At 36.9% G+C, this 25,519-nt stretch overlaps 1 protein-coding gene across 1 annotated transcript in view; it reads right to left on the bottom strand.

Moving 5' to 3' along the window:
• The window catches only part of LOC136034666 (cysteine-rich protein 2-binding protein-like), a gene marked incomplete in the record, with an annotated part of 109,636 nt that overhangs the window by 16,858 nt on the left and 67,259 nt on the right, over positions 1-25,519 (bottom strand). Inside the window, 1 exon segment of the mRNA XM_065715982.1 lies at positions 17,940-18,172. Within this exon segment, the coding sequence (XP_065572054.1) occupies positions 17,940-18,172 (233 nt within the window).

Here is a 25,519-nt window from a genome sequence, read left to right as displayed (position 1 = left end):
GCTGTTTTTTTTTTTTTTTTTCATAGGCATGTAATTTGGGGGTGATACCTGACGCGGGGATGCCATGGATATTCTGTGGTAGCCACAACACTGTGCTGGGTAGAGAATTTAGAGTGGCGAAACCCAATATAGGCCAGTGTATTCTCCTGATGAGCCCTTATGTTGGGTGTTGCCTCTGAATTATTTGTCTATATTATTTTTTCTATTGTTCGGTAAATGACGACTTATACTTATTGACGACATGACTGCCTGTCCATGGATTATTCTTTATGGTTGATTGTGTGTGGCTATGCTGTTTGACCTATGTGATTGTATGGATGAGTAGGGTTGAGGCCTCATTCAAGTGCTGGTCTATATTAATCACTAATTTAGGAAAACAGTCTTCCTTTTCTCCTTCTGTCTCTTTATTTTTTTTTTTTTTTTTTTTTTTTTTTTTTTTTTTTTTTTTTTTTTTTTTTTTTTTTTTTTTTTTTTTTTTTTTTTTTTTGTGTGTGTGTTTGTGCTGTAGCATTGGTGATTTCTCTTTTCATGATATATATCTATATATATATATGTATATATATATATATATATATATATATATATATATATATCTATCTCTATTCACAGGTACACAACTTCTATTCACAGGGACACAACTACAATGGCGCGTAACTAATATGGCGCGTAACGACTTACGGGGGCAACAGCTAGTATATATATATATATATATATATATATATATATATATATATATATATACATATATATATATATATATATATATATATATATATATATATATATATATATATATATATATATATATATAAATGTATATATGACGACCAGGACACAGGGAATGTTCAAGGGCAATCATTAGAATAATGAGGTATAGATCTGAATACGGTTTTTTTTCATGGACAATGCATGTTCAAGGGTCGGTAAACCTGACAATCTATTTATATGCACAGACAATGGGAAAGCGATGAATGTTGTATATTCGAATGATATAAGTATATAAATATTTGTATATGACGTCATTATAAGATGACACTACAGACCGGGACACTGAAAGAGAAATTACAGACCGGGACACCAGGACACAAATGACGACCGGGACACAGGGAATATAAATGGAAACAGGGAATATAAATGACGACCAGGACACTCAAAGAGAAACTACAGACCGGGACACAAATAACGAGCGGGACACAGGGAATATAAATCTATATATATATATATATATATATATATATATATATATATATATATATATATATATATATATATATATATATATATATATAAATAAGTTGTTTGTCTGTGTGTGTCTGTTGACTGACGTCATGTTTGTGTATCGATTAACGTCACGTTTGTCGACTGACGAAATTTCAGATCGGGAAAACGGAACACAAATGACGACCGGGACACAGGGCATATAAATGACGACTGGGACACTCAAAGAGAAATTACAGACTGGGACACCGGGACAGAGGGAATATAAATAACGACCGGGACACAGGGACACAACACAACTGACGCCGGGGGGACACAGGAGGGATATATAAATACCGACCGGGACACAGGGAATGTTCAAGGGCAATCATTAGAATAATGAGGTATAGATCTGAATACAGATTTTTTTTCCCATGGACAATTATATGTTGCATGTTCAACGGTCGTTAAACCTGACAATCTATTTATATGCACAGACAATGGGACAGCGAAGAATGTTGCATATTCGCAAGATATAAGTATATAAGGCTTTGTATATGACGTCATTATAAGATGAAACTACAGACTGGGACACTCAGAGAGAAATTAGAGAGGACACCGGGACACAAATGACGACCGGGACACAGGGAATATAAATGACGACCGGGACACTCAAAGAAGAATTACAGACTGGGACAGAGGGAATATAAATGACGACCGGGACACAGGGACACAAATACAACGGGGACTCCGGGGGCATAGGGGGGATATATAAATGACGACGGGGATACAGGGAATGTTCGATTAGCAATCACCATCAACAAAGCTTAAGGGCAATCATTAGAATAATGAGGTATAAATGTGAATACGGATTGTTTTTCCCATGGACAATTATATGTTGCATGTTCAAGAGTTGGTAAACCTGACAATCTATTTATATGCACAGATAATGGGACAGCGAAGAATGTTGTATATTCGCAAGTTTTATGTAATAAAAAAAAAAATATTTATCTATATTCACAGGTGGGACACAGGGACACAACTATAATGGCGCGTAACTAATACGGCGCGTAACGAGTTACACGCGCGGGGGGATTGGGGGTTTGCGTGAAGCGCCCCCACCAACTAGGTGTTGGGGTTGCGCGAAGCACAACCCCAACATCTATATTCACGTGTGAATATAGATATATATATATATATATATATATATATATATATATATATATATATATATATATATATATATATATATATATATATATATATATATATATATATATATATATATGTTTTTAACTAACGCGCCACCCCAACACCCAGTTGGTGGGGGCGCTTCGCACCCCCCAAGCCCCTCCCACGCGCGTAAGTCGTTACGCACCATATTAGTTACGCGCCATTGTAGTTGTGTCTCTTGTTTTGAACTAAGTAAAACTTGCGAATATACAACATTCTTCGCTGTCCCATTGTCTGTGCATATAAATAGATTGTCAGGTTTACCGACTCTTGAACATGCAAAATATAATTGTCCATGGGAAAAACAATGCGTATTCAGATCTATACCTCATGATTCTAATGATTGCCCTTGAGCTTTGTTGATGGTGATTGCTAATCGAACATTCTCTGTGTCCCCGTCGTCATTTATATATCCCCCTGTGCCCCCCGGCGTCCCCGTTGTAGTTGTGTCCCGTGTCCCAGTCATTTATATTCCCTGTGTCCCGGTCGTCATTTGTGTCTCGGTGTCCCAGTCTGTAATTTCTCTTTGAGTGTCCATATGATGAAATAAATTTTTTGCTTTTTTCCTTTTTTTTTTTTTAGTTTTGAAATAACTTTTTTGTTTTTGTGTTATGTCTGTTACACTATGTCAGTTACGCCAGATTATATCTTCTACTAGCTGTTGGGGTGGCGCTTCGCACCACCCCAACACCTATTTAGTGGGGCGCTTCCCGCCCCCCAAGCCCCCCTGCGCGCGTAAGTCGTTACGCGCCATATTAGTTACGCGCCATTGTAGTTGTGTCCCTGTGTCCCACCTGTGAATATAGATAGATTTATATATGTGTTTAAAACTACGTAAAACTTGCGAATATACAACATTCTTGGCTTTCCCATTGTCTGTGCATATACAAGGCCTTATGTACTAATAATGACGTCATATACAAACGCTATTTTTACAAACAAACAAACATGCATACACACAACTCGTTTTTATATAGATAGATAGATAGATAGATACAATACAAATTAACTGCGTAACACTTGCGAATATACAACATTCTTCGTTGTCAAATTGTCGCTGCATATAAATAGATTGTCAGGTTTACCGACCCTCGAACATGCAACGTACAATTGTCCATGGGAAAAACAATCAGTATTAAGATATATACCACATTTTTCTAATGATTGACCTTGAGCTTTGTTAATGGTGATTGCAAATGCTAATCGAATTGGGAATTGCAATCTTTTAAATTGAAAAGGCACATCCGTTGGAATCATGGGAATGCGAGGAATAAGAACAGCCTCACCCTCAAAAGGCCCTGTCAAGATTGTGGCCTCTATTAGGTTTTCCATTGTTTTTTTACGGCAAGTCGCGTGCCATTGCAAAGCTTTGGTGGGTTGATATTTCTTAAAAGTATTATTGTTACGCCTATTTTAAGTTGTAGCACGTGTGGTGGAAACCCTGAAAGATCCACGGAATTTAAAAATTCAGATGGATAATTAACCATTCATTTGGTTCCAAAACTGTGTCGACTGACTTGTAAAGGACTGCCTGGTCTCGAATCTTGGTCAAAACAATATTGTTGATTTCGTGGACGTCTATATTTTTGGGTGCAAGAATCGCTCTTTCACTTAGCTATTTATTATTTTTATATTTGTTTAGAATATTTGGAAATACTTTTTCAATCAATTCATTTTTGGACGTCACTAAATTACAGAAATCAGCAGGTAGTTGTATACGTCATGAAATTGAGTCTACTGGGAGCTTTCCGTTTCCAATTGCCAGCAATTGATCTGAAAATGTTTGACCAGAGTCATCGTTTTGCAATCGGACACGCATATTTGTAGTTAATTTTAATGTTTTTACGTGTGCCCATAAATTACAATTTTTCAGGCAAGTAGTCATTTCGTCTGCAGGAGTTGATCTCGGTATTATAGGTAATGTTTGCCTGAAATCTCCCGCAAGCAATATGAATGTGCTGCCAAAGGGTTTCGACTTCCCTCGCAAATCTTTCAAGCATTGATCCAGAGCCTCGACCGATTTTTTGTGTGCCATTGTGCACTCATCCGAAATAAGTTTGCATTGCTGCAATACTTTACCCATCCCAGATGATTTGGAAATATTGCACGTGGGAGTTTCTGTAGAATGCAAATTCAGAGGCAATTTCAAAGCGGAATGAGCAGTTCTTCCACCAGGCAACAATGTTGCAGCTATTCCGGACGACGCAATTGCCAACGCTATATCATTTTTTGATCGAATTGATGCCAGAATCAGTTTTATCACAAACGTTTTACCAGTACCTCCTGGCAGCAGCGATACGGTTAGGTGAAGGCATTCCCAAATCCCCTGTTTGTTTGCCATACGTACGCACAAATCTTCTATAATAACTAAAGTGTAGTTATAAATTTCTGATGTAAAATCAAAAGTCATATCTGACGTCTCTAACTGTTTTCGATGGAGTATATCTTCGGACATTTTTGACTTATATTTTCCCCCTAACTCTGTAGGAGCTGATGGAGCCAAACAATGCACGAATTTGACTTGGAGTTGACGTTTCGCACGCGTCATTGATGCAGTTATCCCAGTGTTGGTCATTCTCCAATAAATTCAGAGCTTGACATGCACTACGGTAAGTGTCATGTATAGTACCGTTTACAGTTCTCAAATACTCAAAGGATGTCGGACCGGGTACATTCACCAAAAGCAGGCGTAGAAAGAAGTATTCATGTTGATTGGGGTGAACGGTGTAGAGTCTTCCTATCGTGGTATCTTTGAAGATGGTAGGTTGGCCGTCGACTGAGTTACCCTGTTTTCGACGTTCAAATACTTTATTTTTAGTATTCCACGTGTAATACGAAGGCACTTCAGTATACAGCAGTTTTTTTTGCAAAAGAATCATTTTTGCAAAGCGAAAAGAAAGCGGTTAACTTTGTATCCGGTGGATTCAGGGCTCTTTGTTGCACGTTGGTTTCCGAGAAATAAACACGTTGACCGTTCTGTAAATGTACCGCTAAGTGAACAACAGCTGGACTACGTTCATGTATCGGAAATGAAAGAATTCGCCAAACAGCTTCATTACTGCTTATGTATCTTCCAGCTTGATATTGTACGATTTCGTCGATATCTTTGATTTCGGGCTGCAAGCCAAAAACTGCCATGTCACTGCCTTTGTTGACGTATTTACATATGTATTTGATTGCCTTTACGGAGTTACAGTATTCAACGTTTATGTGTGCATTAAATGTTTTTGATAATAACGGGGAATATGGAGCAACCCACTGGTTATCTACTTCGATGGTGGTACCGATACGCTTCTTTATTATTGCTGTTTTACCGCCAACTTCAGTAGATCTTCTTCTATATTGTGGGTAACCATCATTGCCAGTAATTGTGTTGGATACTAAAAGTCGAGGATATTGCTTTGTGCACCTTCCTTTGGCCATGCATGGTGAATTTTCGTTCAGTGCACCGCAAGGTCCATGTATCATATTTTTTACAATAATTTATCAAGTAACCCCTTATCGACATTTTCATCAGGTATTTCAGCGGAAATCACATCATCAATTTCGTTCGAAGTAATTTGTTTATGTAGCCAGATTAGTATATGTGCGTGTGGCAAACCTCGTTTTTGCCATTCCACTGAGTACATCCAGCATCGCACTGACCCAAACACTTCAAGTTTTACTATGTAGTTTATCAGTGATTTCAACTTTTGCCGGAAGACACGGGCCGTAATGTCATGTCTATGAACCGCCGATTGTCCTTGAAGTAAAAGCTGCTGTATCTCGTCCCAAGATTGATTACATGTAAATGTAATAAATAAATCTGGACGACCATAGAGACGAACATACGCAATAGCATCTTGAGCATATTCATGCATATGACGGGGACTGCCAGCATATGACCAAGGTAAAATTGTTAATCTTCCCACGTTTGTGGTATTACCGTCATTTACAACTGCATCTCGCAAATGAATGTATTGTTCAGACCGGAGCTTGGTCTCATTTAGGCGGATATATAGCAAACGTTCTGATTCAATTTTGCATACATATCAACGACATATTGGTGAAACAATTGACGGCATTTTAAAATATAATTTTCTTCATCCTGCCGAATCATTAGTCTATAGGAATAATAATGCATTGCACTGCATTTCTTATTCATTTCTTTGTTAGTGGCTGGATTCATCAATTTAATATTAAAGTGATAGCCGTCTGCTCCATCCCAAAAAATGATAGGATATTGTAGGGCATCGTAGCATCGATGAGTTTCAGCAATTCTTAACAAATGAGCGTTTCGCTTATGAAGAATAATATCTCGAGGTAAAAACTGATCACCGACCATAACGATTGTTACTTCGTCGATAGTTGAAGCATTGTATCTACGCACATGTTGGCCAGGAGGCGTTTTGTCAGCGGAAATAAAAGTTTTATGCGTATCAGTAGGCATCAAATCGATGGCTGTTTTGAACAGACGCACCAAATTATTATTTTCGTGGAAAAGATGTTGCAATTGGGAAACGATTGTCCTTTCAACATTGGGAGAAATTTCGCAACGTGCATTCAATTCAGAATTTCTATCACTGATGAAGTACAATTGTAAAAATTTATGATTCTCGCCTGAGAATGGTAGAAGGGACACTGCTCTATGATAAATTTGCCCTTTTACTTTGAAAGTAGACATAAATTGATCTGGAATTTCGATTTGGGCTCCAAACGACGTCATTTGGAAACATGAGTTATATTTTCTGATTTTTGACAAAAAACGCTTAGATTCTGACGTAGTTCCAGTAAGGAAAGTCTTCAATGGCTCTGGTGGTGCAGCCAATAGAGGAAGTTTAACTTTTCCTGAGGCGCAACACATTCCCATTGTTTCACCATTGAATTTCAAGGCCTTGCAATAGGGACAAATTTTAGACATAGTCCCGATTTGAACACATCTACTCAAGCTATAATAATCGACTGGGCTGTACCTGAATGCCAGGCGATAACTTTCAGGTTGCTCTGATTCCTCAGCACGCTTTATTTTCTTACTTTCTCTATCAGCAGCAAGCCTGATTTCTTGCTGTTCTTATGATTCCTCGGCACGCCTTCTTTTTTCACTTTCTTTTTTAGCAGCAAGTCTGGTTTCATGTTGCTCTGGTAGTTCTTCGGCATGCCTTCTTTTTTCACTTTCTCTTTTAGCAGCAAGTCTGGTTTCGCTTTGCTCTGGTAGTTCCTCGGCACGCTTTCTGTTCTTTCTTTTTCTATCAGCCTCAAGCCTGTTTCCTTGCTGTTCTTTTGATTCCTCGGCACGCTTTCTTTTCTTACTTTCTCTATCAGCCTCAAGCCTGTTTCCTTGCTGTTCTTTTGATTCCTCGGCACGCTTTCTTTTCTTACTTTCTCTATCAGCAGCAAGTTTTTTGGCATAGACTCTTTGAGCATCTTCCTCGGCTGTTGCCATTGTAAGTTCATCAGTCATTTTAAAGTTAAACATTAATAGATTTCTACGTGAACGCATGTCTTAAATATCTTTAATGACGTCACCGTCATAACAAAAATGACGACAACTAACTTCATGACGTCAGTCAACACACAAACATGACGTCACCCGACAGACAAACACATCCACAGACAACTTATTTTTATATATATAGATAGATGATATATATAAATAAGTTGTATGTATTTTTGTGTTGAGGGTTTGCATATGACGTCTTAAAAATAAAGAAGAAAAAGAAAACAAACTAAAATGTAAAAACTGGGAATTGCATAAATATTTTGACAATATATTAAAGTAATTCGAAAACCTTAAAACAGATACTTAAAATTTTGAGGTTTATTATAAATTGTTGAGCTTTAGCAAGCTTGGCACGTGAAGATTTTTCCAACTGTCAATGTTAGAATGAAAATTGACAAAGTGAAAAACATTGAAAAAGATAGAATGTTACCAAAAAGCAAAACCAGGCTTGCGGTTCAAAGAGAAAGGGCCAGATTAGGAATGTGCAATTTACGTCAACGTAGGAACTACTGGGAACTACCAGAGCAACGCGAAACCGGATTTGCTGCTGAAAGAGAAAGTAAAAAAAGAAGGCTTGTCGAGGAATCACAAGAGCAACGTGAAAACAGGCTTGCGGCTTCAAGAGATAATGCCAGATTAGGAATGTGCAATATACGTCAACTAAGGCGTGTCGAGGAACTACCAGAGCAACGGGAAACCAGACTTGCTGCAAAAAGAGAAAGTGAAAAAAGAAGGTGTGTCAAGGAATCACAAGAGCAACGTGAAAACAGGCTTGCGGCTTCAAGAGATAATGCCAAAAGAAAGCGTGCAGAGGAATCACAAGAGCAACGTGAAAATTATCGCATGGCATTCAGGTACAGCCCGGTCGATGATTATAGTAGATGTGTTCAAATCGGGACTATGTCTAAAATTTGTCCCTACTGCAAGGCCTTGAAATTTAATGGTGAAACAATGGGAATGTGTTGCACCTCAGGAAAAGTTAAACTTCCTCAACTGGCTGCACCGTCAGAGCCATTGAAGACTTTACTTACTGGAACTACGTCAGAATCTCAGCGTTTTTTTTTATCAAACATCAGAAAATATAACTCATGTTTCCAAATGACGTCGTTTGGTGCCCAAATCGAAAATCAAGATCAATTTCTGCCTACTTTCAAAGTAAAAGGGCAAATTTATCATAGAGCAGGGTCCCTTCTACCATTCTCAGGTGAGAATCATAAATTTTTACAACTGTACTTTATCAGTGATAGCAATTCTGAATTGAATGCACGTTGCGAAATGTTTCCCGACGTTGAAAGGACTATCGTTTCCGAATTGCAACTTCTTTTCCACGAAAATAATGATTTAGTGCATCTGTTCAAAGCAGCTTTCGATTTGATGCCTACTGATACGCATAAAATTGTTATTTCCGCTGACAAAACGCCTACTGGCGAACATGTGCGTAGATACAATGCTCCAATTATCGACGAAGTTGCAATCGTTATGGTGGGTGATCAGTTTTTACCTCGAGATATTATTCTTCATAAGCCAAACGCTCAGTTGGTAAGAATTGCTGAAACTCATCGATGCTACGATGCCTTACAATATCCTATCATTTTTTGGGATGGAGCCGACGGCTATCACTTTAATAATAAATTGATAGATCCATCCACTAATAAACAAACGGATAAGAAATGCAGCGCAATGAATTATTATTCCTATAGACTAATGATTCGTCACAATGAAAATAATCATATTTTAAAATGCCGTCAATTGTTTCACCAATACATTGTTGATATGTATGCAAAGATTGAATCAGAACATTTGCTATTTATCCGTCTGAATCAGACCAAGCTCCGCTCTGAACAATACATTCATTTGCGAGATGCAGTTGTAAATGACATTAATACCACTAACATTGAAAGATTAACGATTTTACCTTCGTCATATACTGGCAGTCCCCGTCATATGCATGAATATGCTCAAGATGCTATTGCGTATGTTCGTCTCTATGGCCGTCCAGATTTATTTATTACATTTACATGTAATCAATCTTGGAACGAGATACAGCAGCTTTTACTTCAAGGACAATCGGCGGTTCATAGAAATAACATTACGGCCCGTGTCTTCCGGCAAAAGTTGAAATCAGTGATAAACTACATAGTAAAACTTAAAGTGTTTGGGTCAGTGCGATGCTGAATGTACTCAGTGGAATGACAAAAACGAGGATTGCCACACACACATATAATAATCTGGCTACATGATAAAATTACTTTTAATGAAATTAATGATGTGATTTCCACTGTAATACCTGATAAAAATGTCGATAAGGGCTTATATGGTATTGTGGTAAAAAATATGATACATGGACCTTGCGGTGCACAGAACGAAAAATCACCATGCATGGCCAAAGGAAGGTGCACAAAGCAATATCCTCGACTTTTAGTACCCAACATAATTACTGGCAATGATGGTTACCCACAATATAGAAGAAGATCTACTGAAGTTGGTGGTAAGATAGCAATAATAAAGAAGCGTAACGGTACCACCATCGAAGTAGATAACCAGTGGGTTGTTCCATACTCACCTTTATTATCAAAAACATTTAATGTACACATAAACGTTGAATATTGTAACTCTGTGAAGGCAACCAAATACATATGTAAATACGTCAACAAAGGTAGTGACATGGCAGTTTTTGGCTTGCAGTCTGAAATCAGTGATATCGATGAAATCGTGCAATATCAGGCTGGCAGATGCATAAGCAGTAATGAAGCTGTTTGGCGAATTCTTTCATTTCCGATACATGAACGAAGTCCAGCTGTTGTTCACTTAGCGGTAAATTTACAGAATGGTCAACGTGTTTATTTTTCGGAATCAAACGTGCAACAAAGAGCCCTAAATCCACCTGATACAGCGTTAACTGCTTTCTTTTCGTTATGCCGAAATGATTCTTTTGCAAAAAAAAATACTACGATAGGAGGATTCTACACCATTCACCCCAATCAACATAAATGCTTCTTACGGGCTTTTGGTTAATGTACCCGGTCCGACGTCCTTTGAGAATTTGAGAACTGTAAACGGTACTCTGCATGACACTTACCGTAGTGCATGCCAAGCTCTGAATTTATTGGAGAATTACCAACACTGGGATAACTGCATCAATGACGCGTGCGAAACGTAAACTCCAAGTCAAATTCGTGCATTGTTTGGAATCATACTAACAACTTGCTCTCCTTCAGCTCCTACAGAGTTATGGGAGAAATTTAAATCGAAAATGTCCGAAGATATACTCCATCGAAAACGGTTAGAGACGTCAGATATGACTTTTGATTTTACATCAGAAAATTATAACTACACTTTAGTTATTATTGAAGATTTGTGCTTATGTATGGCAAACAAACCTCTTCAAGATTTGGGAATGCCTTCACCTAATCGTACCACTGTTGTTTTGACATGTGTAGAATTGGATCGTGAACAAAGTTACAACACGAGTGATCAGTTGTCGTATGTACAAAATAATATTTCTAAGTTAACGTCAGAGCAAAAAGACATTTATGATACGATAATGCATTGTGTCGATAACAATGTTGGAGAGATCTTCTTTTTGGATGCACCAGGTGGTACTGGTAAAACGTTTGTGATAAAACTGGTTCTGGCATCAATTCGATCAAAAGATGATATAGCGTTGGCAATTGCGTGGTCCGGAATAGCTGGAACGTTGCTGCCTGGTAGAAGAACTGCTGATTCCGCTTTGAAATTGCCTCTGAATTTGCATTCTACAGAAACTCCCACGTGCAATATTTCCAAATCATCTGGGATAGGTAAAGTATTGCAGCAATGCAAACTTATTATTTGGGACGAGTGCACAATGGCCCACAAAAAATCGCTCGAGGCTCTGGAGCAATCATTGCGAGATTTGAGAGGAAATTCGAAACCCTTTGGCAGCTCATTAATATTGCTTGCGGGAGATTTCAGGCAAACATTACCTATAATACCTAGATCAACCCCTGCAGACGAAATGAATGCTTGCCTGAAAAATTCTAATTTATGGGCACACGTAAAGACATTACAATTAACTACAAATATGTGTGTCTGGTTGCAAAACGATGACTCCGGTCAAACATTTTCAGAACAAATGCTGGCAATTGGAAACGGAAAGCTCCCAGTAGACTCAATTTCAGGAAGTATACAACTACCCTGAGTAAGACTACCCTAGTAAGAAAAGAAAGCGTGCCGAGGAACCACAACAACAGTGTGAAAACAGGCTTGCGGCTGATAGAGAAAGTAAGAAAAGAAAGCGTGACGAGGAATCACAAGAACAGCAAGAAAACCGGCTTGCGGCTGATAGAGAAAGTAAGAACAGAAAGCGTGCCGAGGAATCACAAGAACAGCATAAAAACAGGCTTGCGGCTGATAGAGCAAGCAAGAAAAGAAAGCGTGCCAAGGAACCACAACAACAGTGTGAAAACAGGCTTGCGGCTGATAGAGAAAGTAAGAGAAAGTGGGTAAAGTATTGCAGCAATGCCCTTGCTGCAATTCAAAACCCTTTGGCAACACATTAATATTGCTTGCGGGAGATTTCAGACAAATATTACCTATAGTACCTAGATCAACCTCTGTAGACGAAATGAATGCTTGCCTGAAAAATTCTAATTTATGCGCAAACGTAAAGACATTAAAATTAAACTACAAATATGCGTGTCAGATTGCAAAGCGATGACTCTGGTCATGACGTCTGGCGGGGACTGCCAGCATATGACGAAGGTAAAATCGTTAATCTTCCAACGTTTGTGGTATTGCCGTCATTTACAACTGCATCTCGCAAATGAATGTATTGTTCAGAGCGGAGCTTGGTCTGATTCAGACGGATAAATAGCAAACGTTCTGATTCAATTTCTGAATATCAACGATGTATTGGTGAAACAATTGACGGCATTTTAAAATATAATTGTCTTCAGCCTGCCGAATCATTAGTCTATAGGAATAATAAATGCATTGCACTGCATTTCTTATTCATTTCTTTGTTAGTGGCTGGATTTATCAATTCATTATTAAAGTAATAGCCGTCGGCTCCATCCCAAAAAATGATAGGATATTGTAGGGCATCGTAGCATCGATGAGTTTCAGCAATTCTTACCAACCGAGCGTTTCGCTTATGAAGAATAATATCTCGAGGTAAAAACTGATCACCGACCATAGCGATTGCCACTTCGTCGGTAGTTGGAGCATTGTATCTACGCACATGTAGGCCAGGAGGCGTTTTGTCAGCGGAAATAACAATTTTATGCGTATTAGTAGGCATCAAATCGATGGTTGTTTTGAACAGACGTACTAAATTATTATTTTCGTGGAAAAGATGTTGCAATTGGGAAACTATTGTCCTTTCAACGTCGGGAGAAATTTTGCAACGTACATTCAATTCAAAATTTCTATCACTGATGAAGTAGAATTGTAAAAATTTACGATTCTCGCCAGAGAATGGTAGAAGGGACCCTACTCTATGATAAATTTGCCCTTTTACTTTGAAAGTAGGCATAAATTGATCTGGATTTTCGATTTGGGCACCAAACGACGTCATTTGGAAACATGAGTTATATTTTCTTATATGTGATAAAAACGCTCAGATTCTGACGTAGTTCCAGTAAGCAGTCTTCAATGGCTCTGGTGGCACAGCCAGTAGAGGAAGTTTAACTTTTCCTGAGGCGCAACACATTCCCATTGTTTCACCATTGAATTTCAAGGCCTTGCAATAGGGACAAATTTTAAACATAGTCCCGATTTGAACACATCTACTCAAACTATAATCATCGACTGGGCTGTACCTGAATGCCAGGCGATAACTTTCAGGTTGCTCTTGTGATTCCTCGGCACGCTTTCTTTTCATACTTTCTCTATCAGCCGCAAGCCTGTTTTCTTGCTGTTCTTGTGATTCCTCGGCAGGCTTTCTTTTCTTACTTTCTCTATCAGCCACAAGCCTGTTTTCTTGCTGTTCTTGTGATTCCTCGGCACGCTTTCTGTTCTTACTTTCTCTATCAGCCGCAAGCCTGTTTTCTTGCTGTTCTAGTGATTCCTCGGCACGCTTTCTTTTCTTATTTCTCTATCAGCCGCAAGCCTGTTTTCACACTGTTTTTGTGGTTCCTCGGCACGCTTTCTTTTCTTACTTTCTCTATCAGCCACAAGCCTGTTTTCTTGCTGTTCTTGTGATTCCTTGGCACGCTTTCTTTTCTTACTTTCTCTATCAGCCGCAAGTTTTTTGGCATAGACTCTTTGAGCAGCTTCCTCGGCTGTTGCCATTGTAGGCTTAACAGTCATTTTACAATTAAACATTTTTCGGTCCACGATCTTCTTACAATTAAAATTTTGTCTTTGAGCAATTTTCTTAAATACTTTTAATGACGTCATTGTCATAACAAACATGACGACAACTAACTTCATGACATGACAACATGATGACATGACGTCACTCGACAGATAGACAGACAGACAGAACACGCGTAAGTCGTTACGCACCATATTAGTTACGCGCCATTGTAGTTGTGTCCCTATGTCCCACCTGTGATATATATATATATATATATATATATATATATATATTTTTAACTACGTAAAACTTGCAAATATACAACATTCTTGGCTGTCCCACTGTCTGTGCATATAAATAGATTGTCAGGTTTACCGACTCTTGAACATGCAACATATAATTGTCCATGGGAAAAACAATCTGTATTCAGATCTATACCTCATTATTCTAATGATTGCCCTTGAGCTTTGTTGATGGTGATTACTAATCGAACATTCCCTGTGTCCCCGTCGTCATTTATAAATCCCCTGTGCCCCCCGGCGTCCTCGTTGTTGTTGTTTCCCTGTGTCCCGGTCGTCATTTGTGTCCCGGTGTCCCAGTCTGTAATTTCTCTTTGAGTGTCGCATTCGTCATTTATATTCCCTGTGTCCCGGTCGTCATTTTTGTCCCGGTCGTCATTTGTGTTCCGGTGTCCCGGTCTGTAATTTCTCTTTGAGTGTCCTGGTCGTCATTTATATTCCCTGTGTCCCGGTCGTCATTTGTGTCCCGGTGCTTTGTTGATGGTGATTGCTAATCGAACATTCCTTGCGTCTCGGTCGCTTTCTCTTTGAGTGTCCCGGTCGTCATTTGTGTCCCAGTGTCCCGGTCTGTAATTTATCATTTATATCTTTTCGTCTTTGTAATTTATCATTCGTCTGTAATTTATCTTTGAGTGTCCCAGTCTGTAATTTCTCTTTAAGTGTCCCGGTCGTCATTTATATTCTCTGTGTCCCGGTTTTTAGTTTTCTTTTTCTCCTTTATTTTTCAGTTTTTTCCTTTTTTAGTTATTTTTCTTTTTCTGTTTTTAGTTTCTTTAGTTTCTTTTAATTAGTTTTTGTTTTTTTTTCTTTTAATTTTTTTTTGTAATTTTTATCTTTTTTTAGTTTTTTTTTAGTTTTTTTTTCTTTTTTAATATTTCGTTTTTTACCTTTTTTTCAGTTTTTTAGCTTTTTTAGTTTTTTTTGTAGTTTTTACCTTTTTTAGTTTTTTTCTTCTTTGCTATTTTACCTTTTTTAGGTTTTTCTTCTTTTGTATTAATGCTAAAGCCAAGGTTCGAACCTGGAGCCTCTCGGACCTGGAACATAATGCTTTACCAACTCAGCTACTTCGGCTTGAATACATTCGTTTTTGAATTGGTATATGATGTGTTCCGGCGTCAATTATATTCCCTGTGTCCCGGTCGTCATTTGTGTCCCGGTCTGTAATTTCGTCAGTCGACAAACATGACGTCAGACGACAAACAACTTCATGACGACATACAGCTCAATCCTTATAATAACGTCAGTCAACACGCATGACTTCAGTCGACACACAAACATGACGTCAGTCGACAGACCCACAGACAAACACCTTATTTTTATATATAGATATAGATAGATATCTATATATGCATAAATAAGTTGTTTGTTTGTGTGTGTCTGTTGACTGATGTCATGTTTTTAGACTGACGTCATTATAAGGATTGAGCTGTAAGGATTGAGCTGTATGTCGTCATGAAGTTGTTTGTCGACTGACGTCATGTTTGTCAACTGATGAAATTACAGACCTGGACACCGGGACACAAATGACGACCGGTACACCGGGACACAGGGAATATAAATGACGACCGGGACACTCAAAGAGAAATTACAGACTGGGACACCGGGACACAAATAACGACCGGGACACAGGGACACAACTACAGCGGGGACGCCGGGGACACAGGGGGGATATATAAATGACGACCGGGACACAGGGAATGTTCGAAGAGAAATTACAGACCGGGAAACCGGGACACAGGGGATATAAATGACGTCAGGGACATTCAAAGAGAAATTAGAGACTGGGACACCGGGACACAAATGACGACCGGGACACAGGGACACAGCTACAACGGGGACGCCGGGGGGCACAGGGGGATATATAAATAGGGTAGGAAGGGTAGGAAGTATATGGTTTTCAAACAGTGTTTTCAAAATTTTCCTAATTTTTGAAACTTGAGATTTCTTACGGTTTTTGATGCCGGTTATTGCAAGCACTAGGCTAAATGTGCAATAAAAAGTCCTAAAAAACAGCATGCAAGCTACATTCTCAAAGATGGCTTTTAATTTCTAGCGATGTTTGTATCCATGAGTTTCTAGAATTGTTTCTACCACGAATAAATATATCGTTGCGATTTCCTTTTTCAATTTCAATATTTCTGGACTTAAAAAACAGCATGCAAGCTACATTCTCAAAGATGGCTTTTAATTTCTAGCGATGTTTGTAATCATGAGTTTCTAGAATTGTTTCTACCACGAATAAATATAGTGTTGCGATTTCCCTTAAACCCCTTAAAGACTAGATTATCATTTGTACCTTACGTAGAACAGAATTCTATCTTAATAGATGTTTTAATTAAATTTAAAGCAATCAAAATGATTTTCAAGGACAAAACACGGAATCGTCAAATTGAATATATTCGTAAGAAGCAATGTAGTTTCGCTTGTCTAATTTTACGATTTTTGTTTGATTTGTACCGAAATTCGTATTTAAGGGGTTCGCTTACATCACTAACAAATATAATAAAGAAACCGTAATTTTAGCATATTAAACTAAATAAAAATTTCACAGATATCCTCCAAAAAACTGCAAAAGTTTGTTTTAAAGGATTTATGAGTTTTTTGATAAAAAATCTAAGGCTAATATATCCTTAAACAAATAGTTAAGTACATATCTTAAAAAATTGTTCGACTTTGGTCAAAGTTTGTAGTGAAGACATATTAAACAGTGACGTCACTTCTTTCTATCATATATGTTCATGGTGAAATAATTGTTTCTGTAATCCTAGATGAAAACAAAAAATTGTCTAATTTTTAAACAATTATTTATGGCTAAATATTTAGCATTTATGGCTAAATATGTGTTCTGTTCTGTAAGAAGGAAAGCCAGTGGGGCTAGTTCATGGAAATAAAGAGGGAAGGGGACGTGTTTTTCAAATATAATGGGAGGGAACAATTTTTTTGTTTTTTCAATGAAAATACCAAGAAAATCTATTTTGGTTGAAAATGCCAATTACATATTTTTCAAAATATAGGGAAGGGGAAAAATCTTGGTAGAGAAGGGAAATTGGTCCCCCCCACAATTGATGCCATTCAGGAATAATTGGAATAGAAATTATAAGAAGAACTATTGATAAAAACAAAAGGAAAAGATTGTGAGTAAACACGGAATATAGATAGTTGCAGTTGCACATGACTTGCAAAGCATTCAAGATATATAATAGAAGACATATAATAAATAACTTTAGATGCTATTTTCAGTCCCTTATGGAGATGCCACTTTCATTAATAAAGCCTTTGCAATGAAATAGCTGCAGTCTCTCCTAAATCTAATCTGTGATGCATATGCAGAGTGGTTGAAAAATAAACAGAGTGATTGAGTTTGGAACATATTGGATACAAGAGGTATGTGTTGCTGAAGGTAGAAATAGAATAATGACAACGAAAAAGGTAAGCAAAAACTTGTACTCACTATCAATTCCTGGCCAGAAGAAATTCCGAGCCATAGCATTTATTGTCGGTATATGAGACGGCTGGATGTAGCGGTATTCAATGCATGGCATTGGCACTACCTCTGGTACAAATGAGCATGGATGATCACCGCCCCTTTTACCCTTATTCAAAGGAGCAGAGAGTATGCCTTGGAGTATTTTAAGCTTCAATGGTTTAGCCTCATTATCCCTCCAAATTACCGTTTTCAGAACCCTAAAAGTAAACATATTGGTCAACTAAAAGACAAAAACAAGAAGCTCCCTGTGTCGACATAACGTTGGTTTTAATATATAAAAAAGTTATTTTCAGAATGGCCGATTAAGGGCAAATTGGATTGCAAACAATGAATTTAATAAGTACCTAAATGTGCGGAATTTTTTCCCTTTTCTAGATGGCTAAAAAAACATTAAATAAGGGAAAGACTAATATAAAATGTAATTTGATAACAACACTTTTACATGTAATTTGATAACAACACTTTGTAATTGATAACAACACTTTATCGGCACGTTGATAAGATACATCATTTTATTTGTGAAAAAAGAAAGAAAACAATGCAGAGCATTTTTGGTAAGAAAACCTGCTAAGAAAACCACTTAGCATGGAACAGCCGACTGACATTTGTAAACAAACTGTTTTCGATTTGAAGACTTCACAGTTGAGCTAAACGTTCAAGAAACAATACCCAAGGATTACTCTTAACTAATTAACTTATTCTAAGTATAATTTGCGTTTATGATGGAATATGCTCGTGAATCATTTAATTTTTCTTTCAATAAAATCATATTATGGTGCCAGGCACATTAAGGGTTACAGAAACGATACTTAGAAATTACAACAAATTTCAGAGGCTTCTTGAGAGATGGCCAAGGCAGAAACTTTTGACAAGGTGATGTGGAAGAAGAGTGTTCATCAGCATGCTGGCTCTAGGTAGCTTGACGTGACGGCAAGACAAGAGATAGGAAGAAAGGCGAGTCCTCACGACACTGGAAGGGGACCTTTTTCGTGACAAAGGGGTAGAGTGTTCCTCACGACATTCCATGGAGAGATAGGGAAGTCCTCACAACAAGGGATAGGGAAGTCCTCATGACATGGGTTAGGATGATAGTCAAGTCCTCATGGCATCACATGGGAGCAGTATTCCTCCTCTGCTTTTAAGCACATGCATATCCCATTACTAGAAGTAGACACAGTATCCCATCATTCCTACGACACATATGGTGTTATCACCATTTCTGGTTGAGAAGGACAATCTCGGAAATACTTTCCAGCTGTTATTTCTCAGTGAAAAGGACCTTTGGATACAAGTGGACAGGTTCAGAGTACCCGTCACGTGATCATTGATATAAAAATTCGAAGGTAAGTTACTTAGTATTACAGTTCCAAATATACACTTTATTAGTTTACATTGCTTCAAGTTGGAAAAAGCGTTCTAATATTTTAAAAATAAGTGGTTTTACACTACCGCAACTTGAAGGAGTTGACAGTGACGATATGAAGACAAGAGCTCCCAATGTAGCAGTTGAAATTGGAGAGGATTGTCAACTAACATTTGAGTTGGATGAGATGTTTAGTAGATATATCATATCTTTGAGTAGATTTAAGTCAGAAAAACAATTTTATTTCGCAGCAAAACTGAAAATAATGCATATATTCAGACTACAACATGAAATCAATGCAATCATGAAGCACATTAAGGACAACAGATTGACTCACCTAAAAAAAAACGAGAGAAAATATATATTATTCTTTTATTACATTTCTGATAATAAAGAATGTTTTATAATGATTTGTTTCTTTGGTTAGATATTTTAGTCGATCGTATACTCCTCTCTCTAGGGAACCAATAGGCGTTGAGAGTGTACATACAGTAGACAGTTGCAACTCTCAGTTTAGTCTATAATCGGAAGTGCTAGCGTAAAGATAGAAAAAAACAGATGGATTAGAGAAACATAAAATCATCTGGAATCTTGTAATTTAAATTGTTTTGGGAAGAAAACTTTGGAACAAGTTTTAATTGTAAGAACATCAAGAGAAAATGGTTCTTACATCACCGTCGCGAGGACAATGGTAGTTATGATTATAAACTTGCTGATTTTTATTTGGCTGGTACAGAAAGTGATTCTTCATATGAGAATATCGTATCTGGTATTACTTAGAATAAGCAGATAGAAACACATGAATTTTACAACATGAGTCGTAATAGTATAATTGACTTCACAAAGAGATATAATAAAAATGAAGTTACATTATATTCTGGAAAATGAGACTCTGACTTTGAACGCCAGGATCAGTAAAAGTTGAATCCCAATGATCTGCCACCACTGATCATTGTCAGCGACGACTACCTACATGTTGGAAAAGAAAAATCTAAAAGATGAAGACAAAAGAATTTTTACAGTGAATTTATGTTTTATTAATAAGCAAATTTACCAACATTAGTTAAACATTTTATCATTAGAGCACTGAAATCAATATTATAAAGGTAGAACGGAAGATTTTCTACTATGAAATCATTCAATCAAGGATTATCTACATAAATGTTGAGAAATTTACTGTAAAAACAGTCAATACATCGAAAAATAAAATTTAATAATGCACGAAGACCGCAGCTTTCGGATGATAAATCTTGCACTCGTTTCCAATTTTCAATAGTCGATTTCCCATTTATTTCATGGAAGTTTTTTGTGTGAGGTGTGTAAAATGCATATGGTAGACCAAGAGGACAAAAAAAAAATCAATATTCTTCACTGTTTGAAAGATGCATAGCCAATGTCCCGTCCGCATAGTTGATGGACTACTATTAACAATGATAATGGTATTGTAAGCACTATGAATATGTTCAAGGAAAGGCAAAGATATGCAATAGGATTGACATCTGGACATGTATGAATCCCAGTTAAATACATCGATTATTTGATTTGTGTTCATGGTGCCAAGTCTAATAGAACACTAACGTTGGCACCAACGCCCCATTAGGTTTCACATTCATTTAGTGAGATTAATACTAAACTCCCCGTCAATGGTTTGGCAAAGATACACTCTAAATATACACTGGCTGTTCGGAATCTAAGAAATCGGAATAAAAAAATCTAATAGATGAAGACAAAAGACTTTTTACAATAAATTTACGTTTTATTAATAAGAAAACTTACAAACATTAGTAAAAAATTTTATTTTAGGGCACTGAAATCAATATTATAAAGGTAGAATGGAAGATTTTCTACTATGAAGTCATTCAATCAGGGATTGTTTACTTAAATGTTGAGAAATTTACTGTAAACATAGCCAAGACATCGACAAATAAAATATAATAATGCACGAAGACCACAGCTTTTGGATGATAAATCTTGTACTCGTTTCCAATGTTGAATAATTGGTTTCCCCCTTCTTTCATGGAAGTTTTTGGTGTGAAGTGTGTAAAATTCATATGGTAGACCAAGAGGACAAAAAACAATCTATATTCATCACTCTTTGAAAGATGCATACTTGATGGACTAGTATTAACAATGATAATGGTATTGTTAGCACTATGAATATGTTCAAGGAAAGGCGAAGACAAGCAATAGAATTTGTATCTGGACATGTATGAATTCCAGTTGAATAGATCGATTATTTGATTTGTGTTCATGGTGCCAAGTCTAATAGAACACTAACATTGGGATCAATACCCCATTAGGTTTCTAATTCATTTAGTTAGATTAATGTTAAGCTCCCCGTCAATGGTTTGGCAAAGGTACACTCTAAACATGCACTGGCCGTTCAGACAATACTCATATCTTGAGTACCAGACAAGTCCAAAACATTGATACCGTGACTTTTTACGAACATCATATCAGTTATACCATTTTCAAAAAGTTGTGAATCAATTAAGGGATTGCGTTGTCAATCCATAGATGGTTCTATAAAATTTATCAAAGGATAAATTGTAAAGTGGATTACCATGTACTTTACATAGAAGAGAGGAAAGTTTAAACATTTCAAATTTATGTGGAGAATGAATAAATGATCCTATGGCACTGGCAGTTTTTACGAGGGCCAAAGCAAATTTTGAAGGAATTTTCCCATTGACAAACGAAGAATCGCCCTAGGTACTAGAACCAATGGCAATATTCTATTGATTGGTGATTGTGTGAGGAACGAGCCACGTGATATTATTTCTAGAGGCTCTTAATTTTTCAACCGAAGCAAAATAACTCATAATATATATTTTTCGTATATGACGTATTGCCGACTGGAGATTGACAATTGCATCGGGTAATGCATCAAGTATTTTTCTCAAAATGAAATTGGACGACGAGGTTGACACTATATGCCAATTTTAACATTGGGAGCCATCTGTTGAGGCATATTAAATATTTCATGATTTAGTTTATCAACTAAATGAAACTCATTGCTCAACACTTGAGTATGAACAACATCAGTATCAACCTTCGATCTATAATCACATATCGAACACATATCTCAATTTCTCATAGGATATTGGAGTCATCAATATATATTGTATGCAACTTGCATAGTTTGATAGATTGTTGCTAGCGCTCACCAATGTCCCATTTATATAAATACATATTTGTCTAAACAAATTGTGTATGCTTCAGTTTCTAAGGATAATCCATCGGAAGCAGTGGCAATTTCATTGTTCGACCTTTTCCTCGCCACAACTTTTAAATCAATAAATGTGGCTGATAAATCTATGAAGTAGTAATCATTGGAATAAATTTGAAAATAAATGTTTTCAAAGAGTGGTTCCTGTGGGTAAAATTGTTCATAGTACCCATGTTTAAGACAGATATCTAGACTTTCTGCGTTGAATAGATTTAGAGATGAGGTGACTATGTAATGGGATCTTTTCTGGGGTAGATATGTCTTTTCAGTCACAGAAAAGGAATCTTTTTTCAACCTAAGAATTTTTCTTGGTTTCTTTTTCTTCTTCGACGAAAGTGATGTCAAAAGCTTCTGACCTAAGAGAGACTGATGGGTGATGAGCTGTTTCTTGACATTTTTAACCCTTTTCCACTTTGTCGTGATTTCAATCGCTCACCAAGGGATCATGCGCTGGACCTGAGAATTTAAGAAACACTTTCTTTAAAATATTCACCATCCCCCCAATCGTGTAGAGTAGAAGCTGCGAAATCCGCGGCAACCAGAGGAATATATTTTTAAGTAAGGGGTAGTGTAAAGTGAAAGTACTTAGCTAATGAACTGGTAAGACCATGGCCCGACACTAACAAGCGACCTTTGTATTAATCCATCTCATTTCTCAATTATCGTGGTCTGAGGATAGTAATAAAGCAATCAATATCAGGAAAAACAAACGTAAATTTTATTAGCAATCTTGTTGTAGAATGGATCGAAAATGACATGTAATCACGGCAAAACCTTTTGTTACCGTTGGAGGATCACCTAATTCACTTGTTTTGGTTAACTGACAGAGTATTAAATACGAAGTGTTTACAGGAACATACTGAAGATGGTTTATATTATAGTGATGAATATGTTCATAGGTGGTTTTTTGTTCAAAAATACGTAGGAAGAGTACATTTGAGTTACCGATTCACGTTGGCTTCACAAATCAAGTGTAAATAAATATTTAACTGTCCGAGGAGAAAGTAAATACATAGTCTGTATAGACAACATGATCCTTGCCACAACAATATTTCGTTTAATAACACGATTTTTAAAACCAAAACACTCACGTAAAATCCTTATTGATGAAGATTCTTTCTTTCTTAAATCGACTGGTACTGTAAAGTCTTCTCTGTTCTGTTGAATGCGAAATCACCCTTTCTTACTTGCAATTTATTGTTCATACACAACTCATGCATATTGTTCTGTTACTTGTAGTGTATGGTGGAAAAAGGGTAATCATTATAGTCAAAATTTGTCACCAAGCCTCCATCAGAGAAGTCAAAGGGTCTTACTATTATCTCACACAGCGTCCTTTTTCTTTGAATATCATATTTATTTTTGAGAATACAATCGACAAAACGAACTTTATACTTTCCCTCGTTGAACTTGATAGCAAAACATTGGGCATTGTATAGGTCTCCAGTAGACATCCAACAAACAAATCAGAGTTGTATCCTAGCCAAGAAACAAGCAACTGTCTGTCGCCCCTTTGAGTACGAGTTTCTTTAATATATCTTCAATCTGATATATTCAAGAATTTTTAACTTTTTGTCATTCATAATAAACGAAACCAACAAGAATCTCATCATCTTTCATATCACGTTGACGATACGTTATAGGTGTAGTGTCTAACATTTGGGAGACTTTGAAAAGTTCAAGGGACTATATATAGTAATCTTTTCCAAAAACATTAGCAGTTTGATTGATTTAAACAGTATCACAAACATTGAATTGCTTCTATTTCACTTCCCTCCTCACACCATTAAATCTTGTTTAAGAAAAGTGTCAAGTGTATTGCTATTTTCTCGATAGAATTCCATAGGGTAGAGGTGGACAGGGGCCGATGACGACGTTGATTATAGATCAACATGATTTTATTCAAATCACGAATAAAATTAGCAGTATTTTTCAACGTACAGTATCTTGAAATTAAAAGTCAAATAGTTCTTATCAATGGTTAAGCCAATGCTGCCTTTATTAAACTCTAACAATGATAGAGCATTGTATTATATTTCAATCGAATCTTCTTTACAAGTGGATTAACAAATTCACAATTTGAATTCATTTGAGCCTTCTTGTAAAAATTGTTTTCAAGGGGTTTCAAAAACTTTAGGTACTTCCTCACTTCTCTTTGACCAAAGTGAAATGGCATATGTGCAGCGACTAAAAACACTGACTGCAAGTAGAATGTACTTGTGGGGTTCATTGTAACGCCGTTGAATCTCATCTAGAGGCAAAAGATCTGCTTGTAATATTTGTAATGGGAAAAAGGCTTTAGTTTTTAGATAGTGACTATCACGAACTACATGACTATGATGTTGTGTAACTTGATTCATTCTGTAAATACTCTACTATTCACTTCTTTTCAAGTCCAGTGACTTGAAAAAGTATGGTGGGTGAACTTAAACTTCCCACTTCACCAATATTCTCATGAACATGTTTCAAAGCTTCAACGATTTTGAATGAAAACACGTAATGAAGTATCCACTGCTCTTTTCCGTACTAACAGGTAGTGAGGGTGATGCAGTGATATTAACACGCCTTTGCTTGAGTCCCCCACTCTCGCTAAACCATCATTGCCACTTGTTGTGCTGATATTTTCCGAAAATGATTTGAAGACATCTTTTGATATTTGACTAAATTCCCTTAATCGTTGTATAAAGGGTTTATTGCCAATTAGACTTTTGTGGAAGTTTGACGAGTTTAAAATTGTATACAAATAACTGTCAAATGATACAAGTCTTTTACGATTTGTTACAATATCTGATAACAAATCAAGTAGAATTTAAATCCTGCCATGGCTTATAGCTTGATTCCCACTAGCATCAATTTGAATTGATCACTTTTATCATAAGTCAAGATTCTTTTACACAGCTCACAATAGGAATCAGGCATTAAGTCCGCAACACTTGGCAAAATTTTTAAACA

Source organism: Artemia franciscana, chromosome 13 (assembly GCF_032884065.1).
Source record: "Artemia franciscana chromosome 13, ASM3288406v1, whole genome shotgun sequence".
Taxonomy (NCBI): Eukaryota; Metazoa; Arthropoda; class Branchiopoda; order Anostraca; family Artemiidae; genus Artemia; species Artemia franciscana.
Note: the sequence above shows the minus strand (reverse complement) of the source record. Positions and strands in the feature narration are given on the sequence as shown.